This window comes from Wyeomyia smithii, chromosome 1 (genome assembly GCF_029784165.1).
Source record: "Wyeomyia smithii strain HCP4-BCI-WySm-NY-G18 chromosome 1, ASM2978416v1, whole genome shotgun sequence".
Lineage (NCBI taxonomy): Eukaryota > Metazoa > Arthropoda > Insecta > Diptera > Culicidae > Wyeomyia > Wyeomyia smithii.
Genome location: NC_073694.1, coordinates 170,197,779 through 170,220,448, shown reverse-complemented (window position 1 = coordinate 170,220,448; position 22,670 = coordinate 170,197,779). Strand labels below are relative to the sequence as shown.

The 22,670-nt window shown below is 38.7% G+C and overlaps 2 protein-coding genes across 9 annotated transcripts in view; one reads left to right on the top strand and one right to left on the bottom strand.

The window, feature by feature from the left end:
* Nucleotides 1-22,670, top strand: part of LOC129718820 (proteoglycan 4) — a 93,191-nt gene that overhangs the window by 21,184 nt on the left and 49,337 nt on the right. The window lies entirely within an intron of this gene.
* Nucleotides 1-22,670, bottom strand: part of LOC129718821 (uncharacterized) — a 75,921-nt gene that overhangs the window by 19,877 nt on the left and 33,374 nt on the right. For 2 of the 5 annotated variants that reach the window (XM_055669926.1, XM_055669925.1), the window contains exons 2-5: nt 11,078-12,216; nt 8,156-8,382; nt 7,936-8,088; nt 7,726-7,855 (exon numbers count right to left, since the gene is read on the bottom strand). In XM_055669926.1, coding sequence (XP_055525901.1) covers nt 7,726-7,855; nt 7,936-8,088; nt 8,156-8,382; nt 11,078-11,996 — 1,429 coding nt within the window. In that variant the 5' untranslated portion in view covers nt 11,997-12,216. The other 3 variants (XM_055669924.1, XM_055669928.1, XM_055669927.1) reach the window with 3 other exon arrangements.

The following is a 22,670-nucleotide window of genomic DNA, read 5'->3' as shown; positions in this document are numbered from 1 at the left end:
TTTTTGATATGCTAGTTATCACTCTAATTTCATTGTTAAGCCGTAAAATTGATAAGTTCCAATGACAAATTTACGCGAATAACGAACCAATTGGATGCGAGCATTCCTAGCACAGACGACGTGAATGGACACCATCCGTTCCCTGTGATATTCTCTGTATCAATATCGAAATAAAAATTGACAGAGTCTCCCCGTCCCAATAGGTCAATTTATTTTTGCTTCCATGAGCTTAGACTATTATAATGTCTCGACGGTAAAAGTTTTCCGAAAAGTTTGAAACAATCCCCATTCTTGAACAATTTCTATACCTGCTTTCATAACCTAATAAAAACTGATGTCTTGAAAGCAAACATGCTGGTAAAAACAACAGTACCAGTGGAGTGAAGAGCCGCAGGTCTCTCGTCGTCTATGATTGCAGCGGTACTCTTCTATTCGTACTAGCGGTACACTTCTATTCGTACTGCAGAGCTATTATTCGTACTGCAGCGGTACATTTCTGTTCGTTCATTTCTATTCATGTGCAAACGAGGAAAACCTGCAATGCTGCTGTTGTTGGTGATTGAAAGTTTATCTCATAAATATGATTACCATAAATTACTCAACAAGAATTGTAAGATATTGCAACGGATCTTTATTTAATTTTATCTTCGATAATAATTAAATAATCGTGACCGGATAGTATCGAAAGAGTAAATTCCCAAATATACACATTTATAGAAGAGTAAGGGCCTACGAATGCTGGTGAATTTTTGGATTATTTACTAAGATTCATTCAGAATATCTTTTTACATTTCAAAATTGTTAGATGATATATTATTATTCTAAGCTTTACCATAATAAACGTATATAAGCTGTCTTCGTAATACAGCGAATGTAGTTGTAGGCAAATGAGAAAAAATGTCAAGCAAAAAACAAAAATGGAATTGTTGAATGCTACGATTTTTTGCTGGAACTTGTTAATAATTTTGTTAAACATATCTTAGGGGCTTCCATATTATTTTGAAAGTAAGATCCATATTATAGATTTGATTTAATCAGAGTTAAATAAGACAAAACCATTCATTATTATGACGTAAGTATTATTGGATTTGGTTTTTGAGGATATAGAGTTAGTTCTGACTTTGACGCATTACGAGAAATTCTTGGTGCTTCTTCAACAAGCACGATATGCTTGTGCTTTGTCAAATACATGTTGTTTGCACAAAAAATACTACAGGCATGATATCGCCAAATAAAAATACGTACAGTCACTGAGCAAACAGATTGCATCTGTCTGCAGACTCTGTATATTTTGTAACAAAAAATCCCCTAATTACAGTGCTTAGTCCCACGTCACCATTTCATACAACCCTAAGGCTGTATACCTTGTAGTATTTTTTTAAAGTGGATTCTTGGAGATTCAATTTATTATTATATTCTTGATTTTCACATTAGAAAATCACCTTAGAAACTACTATCTATAACATTGTCGAAGGAATCATACCAATAAAGTGATCCGTTCTGGTTCTAAAAATATGTTTGATCATCAATGCGATTTTTACATAAGCTCTTTTCAAACTATTTTCTGAATAACAATCAAAAACAATCACAAATAATTCAAAACGACACCTTTAGGGTGTGTAATAGGGTGGCAATGACTGTATAAAAAAATTATCATCGACCTTCAAAAACCAACCAAAATGATCATTGTGAAAAACCCTACATGAAATGTTCACCTGCCCAAAGAAACACTATGTGCAAAATTTCAGCTCAATCGGATCTAAAACGGAGTGGCGCAAACCGGGTAGGTGAACGTTTTGTGTAGGTTTTGTTTTTAATTTTCTGATCACTTTTTTCCCATTAAGAAAAATAAAATACGGCCCCATTTCGGAATTGCTCTTAGGGCAAACAGGTATGAAACACAGAGACAAACACACTGGTTGTAGTATAATATTCACCGATGCAGAGAACCAATATGCCCCTAGTCTAATGCTCCGCACGCGAAGTGATAAAGCGCTTGAAGTTTCAAAAGTAAATTTAAAAACAATGGTAAATATCAACCCGGCTGAAGGTGGATCATTTCGCCCGGAGCTGCTTATCGATTTACTTAGGACATGTGAGCACAAATACCGATTATTGGACTTAATGAACTAGAAACCCCTCGGAAGTGATTCAAAAAAATTAGATCCTGAGCAGCTTATACCAAAACTTATTTTTTATATATTTTTTTCTGCTAATGACAACTCACGGTGCAGACCGTTATTATAAAAAAATGCACCGAAAAATCTGAGTACACCATTCGATTCGTTATGATGTCCAGAATGTCTGGTCAAAATTTCAAAATCATCGTACGGTACATTTTTGAGTAATGCCCTTTTGAAGGTCATAAAGCACAAAAAAGTGATATAATAACGACGAAATACTTATTGCAAAGCACGTTTTTCAACCACCATTTTATGAAATAACTTCCAAAATAGTTTCTACACATTCCAAGGGTTATATTTCAAGACAATTACAATTGGTGGAAAGATTTATTTGAAAATCCCACAGTGCACAGTGGTCTAAACTCGAAAAACAGTGATCGTTCTAGATTTGACTGTGAAAAATTGATTTTATGTACTCAATATCTTCAGAAAAATTGTTCCATAGAACAAGCCCTTACTTTTGGCGTTTTTAGTTTTTCGATCAATCCACCTAACAGTTAGATAGAAAAAATATTTTTTCTAAAAAAACTGACTTTAAGGAAGGGTGTTCCACAAAAAAACTCTATTTTGTCGTGTCCAACGTACAGATAGGACATCGCAGTATTCAGCAATTGTTTTTCTTTTAAAATTTTCCACAACTTTGCTGAAGGAAGCATTCTGGTATATTGAAAATTAGAAAAAATATTTTTTCTATCTAACTGTTAGGTGGATTGATCGAAAAACTAAAAACGCCAAAAGTAAGGCCTTGTTCTATGGAACAATTTTTCTGAAGATATTGAGTACATAAAATCAATTTTTCGCAGTCAAATCTAGGACGATCACGATTTTTCGAGTTTAGACCACTGTGCACTGTGGGATTTTCAAATAAATCTTTCCACCAATTGTTAATGTCTTGAAATATAACCATTGTAATGTGTAGAAACTATTTTGGAAGTTATTTCATAAAAAGGGTGGTTGAAAAACGCTCTTTTCAATGAGTATTTCGTCGTTTTTATATCACTTTTTTGTACTTTACGACCTTCAAAAGGGCATTACTCAAAAATGTACTGTACGATGATTTTGAAATTTTGACCAGACATTCTGGACGTCATATTGAAGCGAATGGTGTACTCAGATTCTTTGGTGCATTTTTTTTATAATAACGGTCTGTGGGGGCACCGTGCAACTGTTAAACTTGCACAGTAGGTTGGTCGAATGGAATGCAAGGAATTGGGTGGTAAAGTTTTACATGTTTTTTTGATTTTTATGTATTAGCTGAAGAGTGTAACTTTCTAAGCAAAACGTGATTTTTAAAAAATGTTTATTGTTGTTCTTCGATTTTAAAATTAAGATTAAAAATGCTCGAAAGGATTTTATGATAATTCACCCATACACCGTACATGGGCGAACTGTCATTTAACACCTTTCGAGTAGATTTTCACTCTTCATTTATAAATCGAAGGAAAATGATAAACATTTTTTAATAATCACGTTTTGATCAAAAAATGAATATTTTTCAAATGATATCTAAAAACTAGTATAGTTTTAGGACCTTATTAAAAAAAAACATTTTTTATTTTTGTGCGGCTAATCATCCCGTGCACTATGTCTCAACATGGGGAAAAAAATTTCTTATATTTGATTTTTTCACATTTTAATATGAAATTCACGGAATAAGGAGCCGCATGGAATTAGGGCGCCTCACGGCATTTCCATACTTTCGAAAAAATAAATTGGGATGTTATACCTGTTTCCCTATCGCTTGTTTAGTCCCAGTAGAAATTAAATACGTGTGAAAAATATTACAAAGAAAATACTTACAAAGAACTGCACAACTGCCTGCGTACCACAATCCTAGCAGTCTGATTCAAGCCTCTGTGCTTCAGTAGTATTAATGGATAGTGTACCAATTCATGGCATATATAGCGTATGATGTTATTAGACTCCCATTGATGGAACGAAGATATAGCGTCAGATACATCATGAATGGAACACATATGATACAGAGTGATTTGCCACAGTGGATACAAGAAAGCGATGGTCATTAAGTTACTGGTGTTAGGGATAGTCATCAGGGAAAAAAAAATGAAATGAACACGCGAAAATGAATCTAGAAACGCTAACAAATAATTTTTCAGTAGTTGATAAAAAAACTTGCTCTTAAATCATTTAACAGTAAACCAACTTCGTTGTCATTTTATCACTATAATCTGATTTTAAATCTTCGGATTTGAGAAAAAATCGGTCGATTTTTAGAGTTAACATTTAACACATACTGCTTCAGTTAGTCAAACAGTGAATAGTAATGATATATGATTAGTAGTAAAACAATGCTTTGCAGAGTAGGTAATTGTTATTGACATAATTGGGTACGATCAACCGAAGGAAACGATGATTGAGCAGACTTAACCTAGCTGAGACGGGGTCATAGAACGATCATTTGTACTTCCATCCTTAATGGGGATACTTACTTATAGCGGTTAATTATTATATCATTGTTCTTGGGGTTGTCGTTATTGAGTGCCGTTTAATTGCGTCATTCGTAGTAAATTACTTCAGATCGGCAGTAGCTCGCATTCGTTTTGTAGCTAACACTGTTTACCGGAGAATAATGTTATGTTTACCGATCAAATCAGAAGCTTTGCATTGTCAGAATCAGTCGGCGATAAGTGCTGCTGTATGTTATGGGTTTTCAAATTCTGAAAGAGTCCAATACTAACTCCGTTTTGCTATTCAAAATATGCATGTCGCCTTAAATTTCAATGGTTTGGATGTAATCTTTACATCTGAAAGTTGCCCTATTGAATAACTCAAAGAGAATTTTGTCTCTGTTTAAATTAACCCGTAAAGACCCGGGACGGAACTTTTTTTTAGAAAATGGTCGTTCTCAGCGATGCTGCGGCCGATTTGAGTAAACTCGGAATATTATTCAAGGGGAATAGTTGCTCTAAGTTTTAGTAAGGGTGCCACCCCTCTGAACCCCTCCCAGTTTATGTGAGACCCAAATATGTCTGTGCCTTTTTTTATTTTTTCCTACTGATTGAACAAACGCATGGATTTATCATACGTATCAAATGTCCTTTGCATCAAATCATGTCGAGTTGATGAAATACGATTAACAAAAGTAAATTTTGAAGTTACCAAATTATTTCAGTGCAAAATCACATAACTACGTATTTTCATAGAAAGTCAAAAAAGATGTTCTACTGAGGGAGATTGTAGCTGTGTCCCTCAAGTTTTCTACTCTACATTTTTAGAATTAGGTCTTCTAAGTCCAAATATGTTAAAAGATTCATTCTAGCATATACAGATTTTGAGAAAAACAAGTTTGAATTCACTAAAGTACGAATTTTCATGGAAATTCGATTTTCTCAGTCTCTCACAGTAGGTTTCTATTTTGTTTTTCCATTTATCAACTTTGCATTTCTAGAAAAAGGTCTCCTGAATTCAAATATGGCGAAAGATTTATTCTAGCATGAACAGATTTTGAGAAAAACAAGTTTGAATTCACTAGAGTACGAATTTTCATGGAAATTCGATTTTCCCAGTCTCTCACAGTAGGTTTCTATTTTGTTTTTCCATTTTTCAACTTTACATTTTTAGAAAAAGGTCTCCTGAGTTCAAATATGGCGAAATATTTATTCTAGCATGAACAGATTTTGAGTGAAACATGGTTAAAACTATCAAAGTATGTACGTCTTAGACAAGTAATTATATCTGTATCTAACTAGATACCAGCAACTCGGTATCAAAGTTTTGGTTCATAGCATAGAGCAGAATTCGTATATTTATAAACCATACGGAATCTCGGGTTGGTTTAGAAATATACGAACTGAAAAAAAAAATTAAAGCCTTTCAAGTTTTAAAACAAAAAAAAGAGTCACGTGGCTTGTGATTAGTCTTTAGAGTAAATAAAGCGGACGATAGAGTTTTTTTTTATTTTCTTGGACAATTTATACGGAGACTACGGTCGGAACTACGAATAACTAACCAAACCAACGAAGATAAAAAAATCGATGTGAGCACTGGCACCGCAAAACGTTTGTGTTAGTGTGTACCTTAGTGTACCTTAGTCAGTACCTTAGTACCTTAGTGAGTTCAAACTCGTTTTTCTCAGAATCAGTTCATGCTAGAATAAATCTTTCGCCATATTTGGATTCAGGAGACCTTTTATAAAAATGCAAAGTTAAAAAATGGAAAAATAAAACAAAAATCTACTGTGAGAGACTGAGAAAATCAAATTTCCATGAAAATTCGTACTTTGGTGAATTCAAACTTGTTTTTCTCAAAATCTGTTCATGCTAGAATAAATCTTTCGCCATATTTGAATTCAGGAGACCTTTTTCTAAAAATGTAAAGTTGAAAAATTGAAAAACAAAATAGAAACCTACTGTGAGAGACTGAGAAAATCGAATTTCCATGAAAATTCGTACTTTAGTGAATTCAAACTTGTTTTTCTCAAAATCTGTTCATGCTAGAATTAATCTTTCGCCATATTCGAATTCAGGAGACCTTTTTCTAAAAATGTAAAGTTGAAAAATGGAAAAACAAAATAGAAACCTACTGTGAGAGACTGAGAAAATCGAATTTCCATGAAAATTCGTACTTTAGTGAATTCAAACTTGTTTTTCTCAAAATCTGTTCATGCTAGAATAAATCTTTCGCCATATTTGAATTCAGGAGACCTTTTTCTAAAAATGCAAAGTTGAAAAATGGAAAAACAAAATAGAAACCTACTGTGAGAGACTGAGAAAATCGAATTTCCATGAAAATTCGTACTTTAGTGAATTCAAACTTGTTTTTCTCAAAATCTGTATATGCTAGAATGAATCTTTTAACATATTTGGACTTAGAAGACCTAATTCTAAAAATGTAGAGTAGAAAACTTGAAGGACACAGCTACAATCTCCCTCAGTAGAACATCTTTTTTGACTTCCTATGAAAATACGTAGTTATGTGATTTTGCACTGAAATAATTTGGTAACTTCAAAATTTACTTTTGTTAATCGTATTTCATCTACTCGACATGATTTGATGCAAAGGACATTTGATACGTATGATAAATCCATGCGTTTGTTCAATCAGTAGGAAAAAATAAAAAAAGGCACAGACATATTTGGGTCTCACATAAACTGGGAGGGGTTCAGAGGGGTGGCACCCTTACTAAAACTTAGAGCAACTATTCCCCTTGAATAATATTCCGAGTTTACTCAAATCGGCCGCAGCATCGCTGAGAACGACCATTTTCTAAAAAAAAGTTCCGTCCCGGGTCTTTACGGGTTAAATATCATCCGTGAATGTCGAAATTATTTACCGTAAACGTGAGATATTTTATCCTAGTCTTACTGGCAATTTTACTTAACGCAACAGTGTACTTTGTACATAAATAACAACGGCTACATTATTTGTACGCTAATGAAGTATACGAAATAGCTGTAAAGGACGAACATATTGTTGGACTCAGCTGTAATGCGAAACAAGCAAATGTAAGCCTTGCTTACTTCCATGTTGTAACCATAATAATAGGTAATACAATTAGGATAAGTTTAAATCTTTTAATCACCGGTAGGTGTTCGGAGTGTGGCCGATCCGATGCTTCCGTGCAGCTTGAAATATAAACTGTTGATGTCGGCAGTGACGGGAATCGGGATCGTATGGTCACCATGTAATTCACTTTCCGATACGAGTGTCGTCTGAAACGAGGTGCAACGGAGTCAAGAAATGGTTACTTCAAACGTGTTCGGTAATTATCCGGTGAACATTTATAGTTTACCAGTACGGGATTACTGCCAAAATGATGGTCGATTTCAAATCTTAACACTCGGCCACCAGTTCTGTACGCAAGCTCGTGGAGTCCAGTTTGGCTGTCCAGATGTTGATCTGACAAATTGGTATCTATTTCATCTCCGAACCAAATGATATAAAGCTATCAACACAAAAAAAATGCCATCAATGATTAGTTTTCCGGTTGCACAGAACTAACCGAAACCTACCCGAATCCGTTTCTTTAGCAGCGCTAGTGCGGCTTCGTGAGCAATATTCTTTTCGACGACGGCCGCATTCGATGTGGCCAGGAAGATGGCACTGTCGTAGGGAATTTCCTGGCATGTTCGCAGAATGCTGTAGTAGGCTTGAGCGCTGCTGTCGTACGATGGTTGCAGCGAGTTGATGGCTTCCATTAGCGATTTCGTATTACGGAAACTGATGGATTTCGTGATCGCTGAAAGATGGTAGAACGTTCTATGTTACTTAAATCACCTAGGCTATGAAAGTTTTTCAAAAAAAGACATTCAGAGACGATATTGCTTAAGAAAAACTACATTTTATCATGATTTCGGAAATGATTATATCAAATCAAAAAATTATATAGAAAATGTTGTTGAATTTCGGGTTAAACGATCATTAATTTTAGACCCATTCAGCGAAGAGATTTGAATGAAGACTGGATGGACTCTAAGACTGATTTCGATATTCTCTTCAAAGTGATTGAATTTAATCGCATCGTATTGGAAGAAAGAGGTCCTAATGCTCGTCCAGAATCAATCTTGTTTTACGCAGATGGTTCTAAATATGCTGAGACTACAGGCGTTGGGGTTACTGGACCAGGAATCAATATACCAACTCCATTGGGACCGTGGTCCGCAGTTTTTTAAACTGAAATAAATTGGTCATTCCATACAAAGTGACAACGCAAAAACACAAACTTTGCTCTGACCATCACAGATTTGACTCAAAATTGGGGGAATTATTCACCTAGGTCCACTTTGAAAAAATCCTAATTTTTGTGTCGATTGGAATACTCCCCACTCTCTGGGACCTCTTTGTTGCAAAATAACGCATATTTTGTACAATACTTTCTTTTTCTTTGCCTTACAATTCATAGACGTAAGATGTCCGAAAACGACTGATAGATGATTTTTTGAATTAATTAGACCAAGTAATCCAGATTAAATTTACCTTTTTTAGCCAATGCAGCCATTTTTGTTTTGAATTTGATGATTTCATCGTGTTCCTTGGAAAATTTGACGTAAGAAACAACTATCACCCCGAGGTAATATGAGTCAATCTCGAGATATACCATTTTTACAAAAACAAGTTTTTAATTCCTCCATTCCATATCAAACACTCAAATTCACAGGTCGGACTCGATTATCCGGAGTTTGGAAATAGATTTCACTCCAGCTAACTAAATTCTCTGGATAATAAAACCGATTTTTTATTTATTTTTTTCCTCATCGAAAACATTTAATTTATTGATAACAACATATTGTACTCGGTGACTCTGCCGATGTAAAATATAAAAGTTACTTGGCGGCTGTATGCCGATGTTTGTCAAATATAGAAAATTTTATCATTTTAGGCAAATCAATTAAACAGTTGGTCGGCGTGCGACCAGACCGAACCAAGCGCCAAAAACATTATTTCGAGTAATCGGCGATCAAAGTTTACTCACCCCGTATGCTTCCTGCAAGCTGCTGCAGAGAAATTTTGTTATAATACCATTATAAACTGTTCAAATGATTTCGTTTCCTTATGAAATATAGATTATCAATTTTAACATCCACTAGTGTTAAAAACTCAATTTTCAAAAAAATGGCGCTTGGTTCGGTCTGATCGTACGCCGACCAGTTCATGAATTGAGTTAACTACGCAGCATATGGCACATCATAAATGTGAACAAAATCTGAAATTGAGTAAAAAGAAGATGATTCCGTATAGTCGGACCATTTTCTCCTTATATTCGAGCCTCCGAATGATCATGCCTTCGGATCGTCGATTCTAACCTGCAAAATGCATGTTATGTTTCTAACCCAGAGAACAACCCAACAAATTATTCTTAGGATTTTTCTGCCTATCAAGGAACTCAAATATATTTTTCCTTTTGTGCAGCAGAAACCCTCCCAGCTGGTCTCGAGGTACGATGCTGGCCTAACAAGTCAGTCGTCGTAGGTTTGAGTCTCGGCTCGGAAGAACTGTGAAAGTTTGCTAGAGAGATGGATGTAGAAGCGTGTCGAACTAGGTTCTAGAAGCACTGAATTTTGCTTTGATTTTATCAAAGAGAAACCCAACAAAAATATAACATTGGTATGCCACTCGGCCAGATTCTACTCGGTCGAAATGTTATTTCTCAATTGATCTCAAAATATATTCAGTACACAGACTTGAACAGCCTCGCATAACATAGATGCAGAGCTTAGATATGGTTCTTAGGTTCGCTGTTTATGCTAACTTGGCAAAGTCTTACTGACAGAATATCAACGGACACTGCTGTGGCCAGCTCGTAACTTGAGGTTGTACGTTTACGCACGCTTTTTTTTCTAAATCACCTGAGCCTACCGGCAAAGATTTTTTTTTGCTATACGATACTATAATTAAAAGTGAATCCCCGAAGCATAAATAATACATCAAGGCGCTCCGTCATTCCTTCGATTCGAGTGCGCAGCACCTCTAACGAAATGTTTGTTGTCGCTGCTGCTGCGATCTACTACTAAACGTCGATCTAGTTCGCGACGAAATGAACGAAAAACCGGTTTGTGCTTTGTTCCGATTAAATTAAATCGATCGATCCACACGAGTCAAGCTAAGCCATACGACGCCGAGGCTGCTGTTGGAAACCAATTCCAATAAATTCTTCCTGCTAGGTTGCCGGTGCGGCACAAACCGCGGACACTGTTAATATGTGATATGCTGCTGAGTGTTCTAGCTTGGAAACTGATAGTTACCAATGCCAGATCATAATATTTACTGAATGCGATTACTCAGCAATAGTTTTTTTTTCTATTTATGTTTGTTGTTAGTTTCAAAATCACTAGTTGTAATAGGATATTTTTTGTAGTTTCTCGAGCAACAAACGACAAATTTACGGTGCGTGGCTCATAACACGTAGACTTTGTAGAGACAACAAATGCACTCACCTGTACTATTGTAGCGTATCAAAATAACGTCCATTGGTGATTTGGGCACGAGTGAAGCATCGAAAACCTTCTTCGAATAGCTGAGGGAATCGTTGCAGGTGTCTACCAAGATAGCGATCGGTAGCCGGAGATTCTTATCGGTAATCATTCGTGCGAGTAATTCAGTCTTGGAAATTTTGCTTTCGTCGATGTGCGGTTTGGTTGGTTTTATCGGCACGTCCGGTATGGAGAGCGGAGGAATATTCGTGGTAGTAAGTAGAAATTGTGGGTCATCTTCCCCGCTATTCAACGTATCGTCAGAAGTTCTTTCTAAACTTTCATCGGAAGTACTGGAATGGTATGTATCGTTGTAACGTACGTTGGTATAAAGGAAATTGTTTGCGATGCTCGTTTCTAGCACTGTTGAGGCCTGCAGTGAGTCCGCGGTATTGTGGTCCAAACTGCGACTGCTGTACGTGTCTCGATTAGGGGTTCCCCCAATAAATGCTTGTGGTGCACTGGCTTTTGCTTCTTCAGAAGTTATGATATCACTGCTGCTGCTGCTGCTGGTGTGATCAGTTGGTGGCAGCTCTCCCTCTTCAGTTGCTGAAAGGATACTATTTCCGGTTGTTGTGCTACTTGTGATAAACGTTCTGTCACTCTGTTCCCTACTGTTCTGGTCAACAGCCGGAGTCACCCGGTAAAACACCTCATCTAACACAGCCGACGGTTGTTGATCCGCTTGTTGCTGCTGGTAGCGGTTTTGGTCATCATCCAGAGCAGAATCGTAGTTTTCATCGTACAGTGGACTAGAGAAATCACTCCCCCCTCCTCCTCCTGTTTCATCGTCACCATCTAACTGAAACAATGTCTCCAACGAAAGGCTCTGTTTTGGGATGGAGACAATTGTCAACACTAACACTATGAATAACGAATACATATTCCTGTTTCGTTGCTGTACGAAATTTCCGAACGGTAAAACTTTTAATAATTTCTATGATATTAAACACTTCGAGTTTCGCTCACACTGCACGCTTGCTTTGTACTTTCGTTTTCGTTTTTCCACTGTAAACACCAAACCTATGACGTCCATTGGGATTCGTTGTTTCGTTGTGGTTCAATTCGTGTACGTTGTTGTGATCATGCATCCATAAACTAATCTGAAATGACGAAGAAGAGACCAGAAATCTGTTAGTATCCTTTAAAAATTCTCACAAATCAACAACCAATACATAAGGCTGCGGATTGCAGTTTTCTATTCCTGCTGTGTAGCAAATTTGACAGATGATAAATCTTCACCAATAGCGGCAGAATTGATTGTCTTGAATTTCTAATGACCATTACGTATGACAAACGGGCCCGTTTCCCATAAATGCAGAACTAATCAGTATTCGTTGAACAACGTCTTTTGGAATTCTGAAAACACGAACCGTTTGCGACCCCCTTCTGCCGGGTGTATCTGATTTGCAAGTTCGGTTAAATGGCAGCGGCTGTGACAATAATAACAATTACTTCATAGCGTTTCGTCTTGATGGCGACCTTGAACGTTACGGACACCACAGTCCGCATCCCGGCGGCACAATGTTTAACGATTCTAAATCGAAGTGGTCAGTGTTCTGTGTTCATTCCTACCTTTGGAGGAGGATAGTTGTTCGTTTAGTAAGCTTCTTTCACCTGCTCTTCCAGCGCACCTGTGTGTGACGGCCGTCGCGGTTGAATCGAAACTAACGCGTACTTCTAACGCTTCGGAAACCGATCAGACGTCAGGGAGAGACAGCGAGAGATGTGAACGGTTGGAGAGCGAGAAAGAGCACACCGTGGGTCTCCCGAGATCTGAAAACCTGTGGCCTGTCGCTTGTGGTGTTCGCACGCCACCATCGCCGTGGACACAGAACTGAAAATTAGTTGAACACCTTGAACGACACGGCGGCGTCGTTGTCTAACCAGCTCACTCTCAGCCAATCGTCATGCCGTGTATACCGCGGAGTGCGATTGGTTCCGAACCCATTGTGCAATACGCTTCTCAGGGCAGGTGGCTTCTGGTTTGCGTGGAGCATGATCTTTCATACCACCCAGAGCCACCGTATGATATGCGAAAACATTTTTGTGCTACCTGTAACTGAAATTCCTGTGCCTTGAGATTGTTGTAGAGTGTTGGCAGAACTTTCGACTGATAATATTGTCGTGATTTCGAAAAATCGCTAGTAACTATAGTGGAGTGACATTCGAAACATCTTACTTTTGGCTTATTCTTTTGGCGTAAGTTTTAGTTTTCATTCAATCGAGTTTCACTCAGTTGACTGAAAAACTTATAGGTTGAAAAAAGGAAAAAAAAACTAATAAAAAATACAAAGGAGAGAACCGAGTAAAAACAAATTTTGAATCGCTGCAAACACTGTTAACATTCAGAAAAGGTTAAAAAAAGTTATTCAACATTGAATTGTAAAACTTGTAAAACTCCGAAAGAGCATTAAAAGCTAGGAAAGCCAAAATTATAAAATTATCTAACTTATGTTTATCGTACAAGTTTTTCGACTACGTGCTACATTTTGTTGCTAAAATGAATGCCAGTTTAGTGCAAATCAACAAGATGCGAATTGTAGGTTTTAGGTATAGAAGTCTGATTGTTTTTTGTAGGAGTTATTGCGACTGGAGTAGATGAAATTTCGATGAAAATAAGTCAGACGTATAGTGTTCGTATTTAAACATATCTGTGTACTTTGGCTTTCATTTGAAATTTGATTAAAATTCACTAGAAAAATCTCTGACAAAACTGTATTACTGTGATAAAGCTTTGCTAAAGTCAGCGGTTAGCATCACTAACTAAATATCGTTCCTCGTAACCAGCAAAACGCTAATCTAAAATATTAGTGCCGGTTATGACGCTAAACGTTAAACACAAATTTACTAAGCATTTATTCGAGGTCTTTACTAAAGTTACAAATAAGCTCCTGGAATGTTCTACCAGCAATTTTTATCCTCAACGTTCAACTTAAATCCTTTATTCAAACTGCATACAGCGGATTTTTTGCATATAACCGCTGATTCTAATTGTATATTCATTGAAAATGTCCGATACCCTACTTATTAACAAAAAAACTTTCGTGCAATTCACCTACATTTCAATGAGGGGATATCTTTTCCGATTATTCAAAACTTAATGGTGGATTTTTTATTATTTACTCTCAAAAAAACACTTTTTTGTGGTAAAAAAAATGTATCCAAGAGGTCAAAGTGATGGAATTTGCGAGATGAATTAATAATCAAAACTACATGCACATGGCCCTGCTGAATTCCGAACCATACTGTACTCTAACCACAACCTTCCAGAAAACTTTAGTGGAGACCACAACCCTTCTGATTGCCGAGATCACGAGGTAGGGTTACCTAGATTAGCCTGGTAAAATAATAAACGATATATGCAGTTCTTAACCTTTCAATTGGTCTCGAGGTACGCTAGTCTAACAAGCCAATCGTCATAGGTTCGAATCTCGGCTTGGGAGAGATTGTTAGTGTCAGTAGGATCGTAGCGCTAGTCCCGCAATTGTCCTGTACATTAAACAGTTGGCTGCGAAGTCAGTGCATAATAGATAGAAGCAAAAACGGCATTGTAATTCAATTTTTTTATGGATTCTTGAATATGTCGGCGTTTAGGACACATTTGGGTACATTTTGAACATGAATGTTGGATAAATTGCTAATGTGTTCAACCAGCATAAAAAATTGTAGAAAATAAATTTATTGTGCTTTACATAGGGTATCGGCTTTAATATCGGCAGAAAGTAAATAATGTCCTAGAATTTTAATTTCTTGCATGATGGTTCTTTATAATGCAGAGCATCTTCCTGCAATATTAGTTCTCTATGACTTCATTGAACTCCCGGACGATAATTGGACAAACCTGACGGTAATAGAGCCGAAACCCCATTATGGCATATGAGACACTTTTGCGATTATTTATTTATAATACATACGGGTGACCACAAAAAAGCACAAACTTGGCAAAGACCACGGATTTGCCTCAAACTTCGAGGAATTATTTCACTAGATTCACTTTGAAAAAATCCCAATTTCGGTGTCGATTGGATTACCCCCCGCTATGTGGGATCCCCTTCTCTATTTCAAAATATCTTTGTACATTTATGTATACAGATGTACTTTGTACATCTTGTACATTTATAGACGTAAAACATCCGAAAAGTACTGATAGATGATTTTAGAAGGAAATAAGCTAAGGAATCCATAAAAAAATATTGTTTTTGGCCGGAAGTGTTGCTAGATAGATTATTTTTATATTTAAAAAGTAAATTTGCATTTTCTGGCGAATTCAGCTACTTTAATTTTGAATTCGATAATTTCATCGTGTTCCTCTGAAAATTTTACGTAAGAAACATTTATCACCCCGAGGTAATATGAGCCAATCTCGAGTTATAACATTATTATGAAAATCGTTTTCAATTTCTTAATCAATTTTTTCTTAAAATTTAAAGACGCAAATCGTCCGAAAAATGCAGGTAGGTGGCTTTTTGAATAAAAAATCAAGGAATCCAAAAAATATTATTTTTTAGCGGAAGAGTTGCCAGATAGGTTATTTTTGTATTCAAAAACTAAATTTGTATTTTCCGGCAAATTAAGATAATTTTGTTTTAAATTTGATAGTTTCATCGTGTTCCCCGGAATATTTTACGTGAGAAACATATCGCCCCGAGAAATATGATATAACATTTTTATGAAAATAGTTTTAAATTTTTTATTTCTCATTATTGCAAGTGTTTCTTACGTAAAATTTTCCGAGAAATACGTTGAAACTTAAATTTAAAATAAAATTAGCTGCATTTGCCGAAAAATGCAAATTTAGTTTTGAAATACAAAAATTATCTATGTGGCAACACTTCCGGTCAAAAACAATACTTTTGCTGGATTCCTTGGTTCATTTGCTGCAAAAATCACCTACCAGTATTTCGAGGACATCATGCGGCTATAAATTGTAAGAAAAATTATTTAAGAAATGTTTAACTGTTTTCGTAAGATAGAGAGGCGGATAGCAGCCGCAAACAGTGCCTTTTACGGATAACGTAACCAGCTAAGGTCCCGCAGTCTGCAAATCCGTACTAAACTTGTAGTCTATAAAACACCGATTCTTCCGGTGGCTCTCTACGGCCATGAATCATGGACGCTGAAAGAGGCTGATCGGCGAGCTCTTGGTACAGTCGAATCCCTCTATAACGACATTTTTATAGTGACAAATCTCTACACAAAGGAGGAAAAAGAAGAAGCCAACAGTTGACAGCGAGTTGTGTCGCTGTGCTGAGTGATCGCACACCCGGCTCGCTGCTGGTGGCTGTTTGGAGCTGCTGTATTGGTGCTGCTGGCGGTAACGGCTGCAGCTTCGACCGTTCGGATAACCAACCCTGCTGAAAGGAGAAGTAAAGAGGTACGTGTTCTGTCGGCGCTAGTGCGCTAGATATAGCGCGATGGATGTAGATCCCTCGCCTCCCGTGCCACCATCCCCGAACCCCTCCGACCCTGTCCCTCCTGCCAACCCTTCCTCTGTTAATTCTCCAGTCCCCCCTCGCCCCAGGCTTTACCCGGACGGATCTCAGGGCAGCTTTACTGTTTTCTTTCGGCCAAAAGCAGGACCGAAAACGAAACCGTTAAACATCCTGCAGATTTCGAAAGACCTGACGTACCCCTCCGTCAAGGCCGTGACCGAAATCTCCAACGTCAGACCCAACAAGCTCCGTGTCGTGGTCAGCGACCTGGAACAGGCCAACGCTATTGCTCGCTCCGAGCTTTTCACACGCGAGTATCGCGTTTATATGCCCGCACGAGACGTGGAGATCGACGGTGTCATAACCGATTCGAGTCTGTCGGTCGAGTGTATCTTGGCAAGCGGTTTTGGCTGCTTCAAAAATGCTTTGTGTCACGACGTAAATGTAAAAATCATAGATTGCAAGCAATTGCGGTCTGTGTCTCTTGTCAACGGCACAAAAGTGTACACTCCGTCAGACTCGTTTCATGTTACGTTTGCCGGATCTGCTCTCCCTAGCCACGTCTCGATCGATCGGGTTCGTCTGCCTGTGCGATTGTATGTACCCCGTGTTATGAATTGCACCAATTGCAAGCAGCTAGGCCACACAGCCGCCTACTGCTGCAATAAGGCACGATGTAGCAAGTGTGGAGAAACTCATGCGGACGATTCTTGCAGTGTAAATGCTGAAAAATGTATTCACTGCGGGGAAAATCAGCATGAGCTCTCCACATGCCCAGTGTACATGCAGCGCAGAGATAAAATGAAGCGGTCACTTAAGGAGCGTTCAAAGCGATCTTACGCTGAGATGCTGAAGAAGACCGTGACCACTTCTACCATAACATCGAACCCCTTTGATCTGTTGTCCTCTGATGAAACCGATTCTGACGATTCACCAGCGGGATCATCTTATGCCAATCCTGGGGCGTCTAGAAAGAGGAAAAATATTTCCTCTCCTAAACTTCCCCGAAAAGGTCCTAAAATTTCCCAAAGTGAAATGAAAGTTACAAACAAACCAAACAGTGCTGCGGAAAAACCGAAGCCAACTCCTCCTGGGCTTGCAAATTTAAAGTCCCAGAAGGAGTTCCCAGCACTGCCAGGAACATCTAAAACCCCAGTTGTTCCTTTTGCACACCCAGTTGATGAAACAAACTCTGGATTTGTGAAATTCTCTGACATTGTGGACTGGATCTTTGAAAATTTCAATATACCCGATCCAATTAAAGTTTTTCTTACAGCATTCCTCCCAACAGTTAGATCATTTTTGAAGCAGTTGACTGCCCAATGGCCCCTCCTTGCAGCGATTGTTTCCTTCGATGCCTAATTCATCTGCGTATACGAAGGATTCTATCTCTGTCTTACAGTGGAATTGTAAAAGTATTTTACCAAAAATGGATTCATTTAAAGTTTTAATCAATAGAAACAAATGCGATGCATTTTCCCTTTGTGAAACTTGGCTTACTTCAAATATTGATCTCAACTTCCATGATTTTAATATTTTCCGCCTTGATCGAGACACCCCATATGGAGGAGTACTTCTAGGGATTAAAAAGTGCTATTCTTTCTATCGTATTAACCTCCCCTCGATTGCAGGCATCGAAGTTGTCGCATGTCAAATGACAATACAAGGTAAAGAGCTTTGTATTGCCTCAATATATATTCCTCCCAGAGCACAGGTTGGGCAACGGTTGCTCTTTGATTTAATAGAACTTCTTCCCTCGCCACGTTTGATTTTGGGAGACTTCAACTCTCATGGTGTGGCTTGGGGTTCCCCCTACAATGATAACCGCTCCTCTTTAATCTATAACCTTTGCGATGACTTCGACATGACTATTTTGAACAACGGTGAAATGACACGTATCCCGAAACCTCCAGCGCGCCCAAGCGCTTTGGATCTATCCTTATGTTCGACGTCGCTACGGTTGGATTGCACATGGAAGGTAATCCTCGATCCCCACGGTAGCGACCATTTGCCTATTCTTATTTCAATTACTAACGGGTCAACCCGCATGCGACCAATTGACATTCCGTATGACCTCACACGGAATGTCGATTGGAAGTTATACGAGGAAATGATTTCAAAAGCGGTCGAGTCGATTCAACATCATTCACCACTTGAAGAATACAACCTCCTCGCGGGCTTAATCCTCGACGCCGCGTTGCATGCCCAAACGAAGAAATATCCCGGCGTAACGATCAAAGAGCGGCCTCCAACTCCGTGGTGGGTCAAAGAGTGCTCCGATGTCTACACGCAAAGATCCGACGCGTTTTTGGCCTTCCAGAAGGGAGGTATACCCGACGACTATATACGACGACTATATACGGTAACTTGAAAGCCTGGCTAAAGCAAAGAAACGCGGATATTGGCGTCGGTTCGTGAACGAGACGTCGAGGGAGACATCGATGAGCACTCTTTGGAACACAGCCCGAAGAATGCGGAATCGCGTAACCGTCAACGAAAGCGAGGAGTCCTCAAGTCGGTGGATATTTGATTTTGCCAGGAAAGTATGTCCGGACTCGGTTCTGAGCAAAACTTTGTTCGCGATACGTCTCCGGGTCACGACGCGATAGAATCACCTTTGACGATGGCAGAATTTTCAGTTGCCCTCCTGTCCTGTAACAATAACGCGCCTGGGTTAGATAGAATCAAATTCAACTTGTTGAAGAATCTACCCGGCAATGCCAAGAGGCGCTTGTTGAACTTGTTCAATAAGTTCCTGGAGAAATACATTGTACCGCAGGATTGGAGGCAAGTGAAGGTGATCGCCATCCAAAAACCAGGGAAACCAGCTTCTGATCACAACTCTTATAGGCCGATTGCAATGCTATCCTGTATCCGGAAATTGATGGAAAAAATGATACTCCGTCGTTTAGACCACTGGGTCGAATCAAATGGTCTACTATCAGAAACTCAATTTGGCTTCCGCCGTGCCAAAGGGACGAATGATTGTCTTGCGTTCCTTCAACAGATATTCAGCTGGCGTATGCTCGCAAAGAACAAATGGCGTCTGCGTTCTTGGACATTAAGGGGGCTTTTGATTCCGTTTCTATTGACATTCTTTCGGGCAAACTTCACCGACAAGAATTTTCTTCAATTCTAAACAATTTTTTACACAATTTGTTGTCCGAAAAGCACATGCATTTTACGCACGGCGATTTGGCAACTTTTCGCATTAGCTACATGGGTCTTCCCCAGGGCTCATGTTTAAGCCCCCTTCTTTACAACTTTTATGTAAATGACATCGACGAATGTCTGGCAAGTTCATGCACGATAAGACAACTTGCAGACGACAGTGTAATCTCTGTTACAGGAGCCAAAGCTGCCGATTTGCAAGGACCATTGCAAGATACCTTGGACAATTTGTCTGCTTGGGCTTTACAGCTAGGTGTCGAATTCTCTCCGGAGAAGACTGAGATAGTAGTTTTTTCTAGGAAGCATGAACCTGCTCAGCTCCAAACACAATTAATGGGTAAAACGATTTCTCAGGTTTTGGTACACAAATATCTTGGTGTCTGGTTCGACTCTAAAGGCACCTGGGGTTGTCACGTTAGGTATCTGATGAAAAAATGTCAACAAAGAGTGAATTTTCCTCCTACAATAACCGGACAATGGTGGGAAGCCCACCCAGGAGACCTTATAAGGCTTTACCAAACAACGATATTGTCTGTCATTGAGTATGGGTGTTTCTGCTTCCGCTCCGCAGCAAACACACATTTGATCAAACTGGAGCGAATACAATATCGTTGTTTGCGTATCGCCTTGGGTTGTATGCAGTCGACCCATACGATGAGTTTGGAGGTCTTAGCTGGAGTACTACCATTGAAAACCCGTTTCTGGAGCCTATCTTTTCGCATTCTTATCAAATGTGAGGTCTTGAACCGTCCTGTGATTGAAATTTTGAAAGGTTAATCGAACTTAGTTCTCAAACCCGTTTTATGACATTGTATTTCAATCACATGTCCCAAAATATTAACCCTTCTTCGAATATTTCAAATCGTGTCAACTTATCAAATACTTCGGATTCTACTGTGTTTTTCGATACATCCATGATAGAAGAAACTCGTGGAATCCCGGATCATTTACGCGTGCAGCAGATCCCTAAAATTTTTTCCAATAAATATCGAAACATCAACTGCGACAATATGTTCTACACTGACGGATCACTTCTTGATGGGTCCACTGGCTTCGGTATTTTCAATAACAATTTAACCGTCTCCTATAAGCTCGATAATCCTGCTTCTGTTTACGTCGCAGAATTGGCTGCAATTAAGTACACCCTAGGGATTATCGAAAAAATGCCCACGGACCATTATTTCATCTTTACGGACAGTCTCAGTTCCATTGAGGCTCTCCGATCGATGAAAGATGTTAAGCACTCTCCGTATTTCCTGGGGAAAATACGGGAACATCTGAGTGCTTTATCCGAAAAATCGTATCAGATTACCTTAGCGTGGGTCCCTTCTCACTGCTCGATACCGGGCAATGAGAAAGCGGACTCTTTGGCTAAGGTGGGCGCAACAAACGGTGGAATTTATGAAAGACCAATGGCCTTTAATGAATTTTTCTCATTTGTACGTCAGAATACGATCATCAGTTGGCAAAATGCTTGGACCAGAGGGAAACTGGGAAGGTGGTTACATTCCATAATCCCCAAGGTGTCGACGAACCCGTGGTTCAAGGGGTTGGATGTAGGTCGGGATTTCATTTGCGTGATGTCCCGGCTTATGTCCAATCACTATAGATTTGACGCGCATCTCCGTCGTGTTGGGCTCGGAGAGAGTGGTGTCTGTGCCTGTGGTGAAGGTTATCACGACATAGAGCACGTTGTTTGGTCATGCCCTGTACACCGTGACGCCAGGTCTAAATTAATAGCTTCTCTGCAGGCCGAAGGTAGGCAGTCGGCTGTTCCTGTTCGTGATGTCTTGGCGAGCCGTGACCTATCCTACATGTCCCTTATATACGTTTTCCTGAGATCCATCCACGCCCCAGTTTAGTCCTATCCCCTTCCGCCTACATCCAACCTAACGACAAGAACACGTTAAGACCCCGGATCCGGAAACAGCGATCAGACCCGCACGATACTCTCAAGGCCCGAGGGAGACAACCCAATATGCCAGTCCATAATATCTTGGCCCAGCAGCGGAACAAATTAAATATGCTGCTTACCTATGGCAATGAAAACCATCATAGAGTAAACCAGTGCTTTTAATGCAAAATATTATAGCTTTAAGTTAGATTTAGTTTCAGCTCGTAGTCGGCAGCGAGGAAAAAAAATTTGCTTTTAGTTATTAAGATACTTTAGAAAGTAAGCCACCAGATATAATTGGCGCCGTTAAACATTAAATTGTATTTGTGCCGTGTCAAATAAATTATAGATGAACAAAAAAAAAATTAGGAGAGTTTTTTCGTCAGAGAAACTATTACTCTGCGCTCTCTCTACAGCAGATGGTGTGATGCACATTGAATGTAAGCTCGCAGTTGTTAAGAGGGAAGAAAACTGTTTCTCTTTAAGATGAAGATGAGCAAAACAAAGCCTGGTTAGGGGCGATTGGAGGATAGCAGCCCAAGACCGAGGGACATGGCGACGTATTCTGGATTCGGCACTGGATCGATAATCGGTCTTTCGTCTTAAAAGTAAAGTAAAGTAAGTAAAGTAAGTAAACTATTTTCGTAAAAATGTTATAACTCGAAATCGGCTCTGGGTTATAAGTGTTTCTTACTTGAAATTTTCCAAGGAATACGATGAAATAATCTAATTCAAAATAAAAATGACTACATTTGCCGAAAATGTTATTTTAGTTTTTGAACATAAAAATAATCTTTTTGGCAACACTTCCGATCAAAACATATGTTTTTCTGGATTTCCTGGTTTATTTTCTCTAAAAATCATCTAAGAAATGCGTGACTTTGTAGCGAAGAGAGGGGTCTTACAGGGTAGGAGGGGGGGGAGGTGTTATTCCGATCAACTCCAAATTTGTTTTTTTTTTAAGTGAACCTAGATGAATATTTCCCCCAACTTTGAGCGAAATCCGTGATGGTCGTGTGGTATGAACACTTCGTATGAAACGACCCATATGTGAATG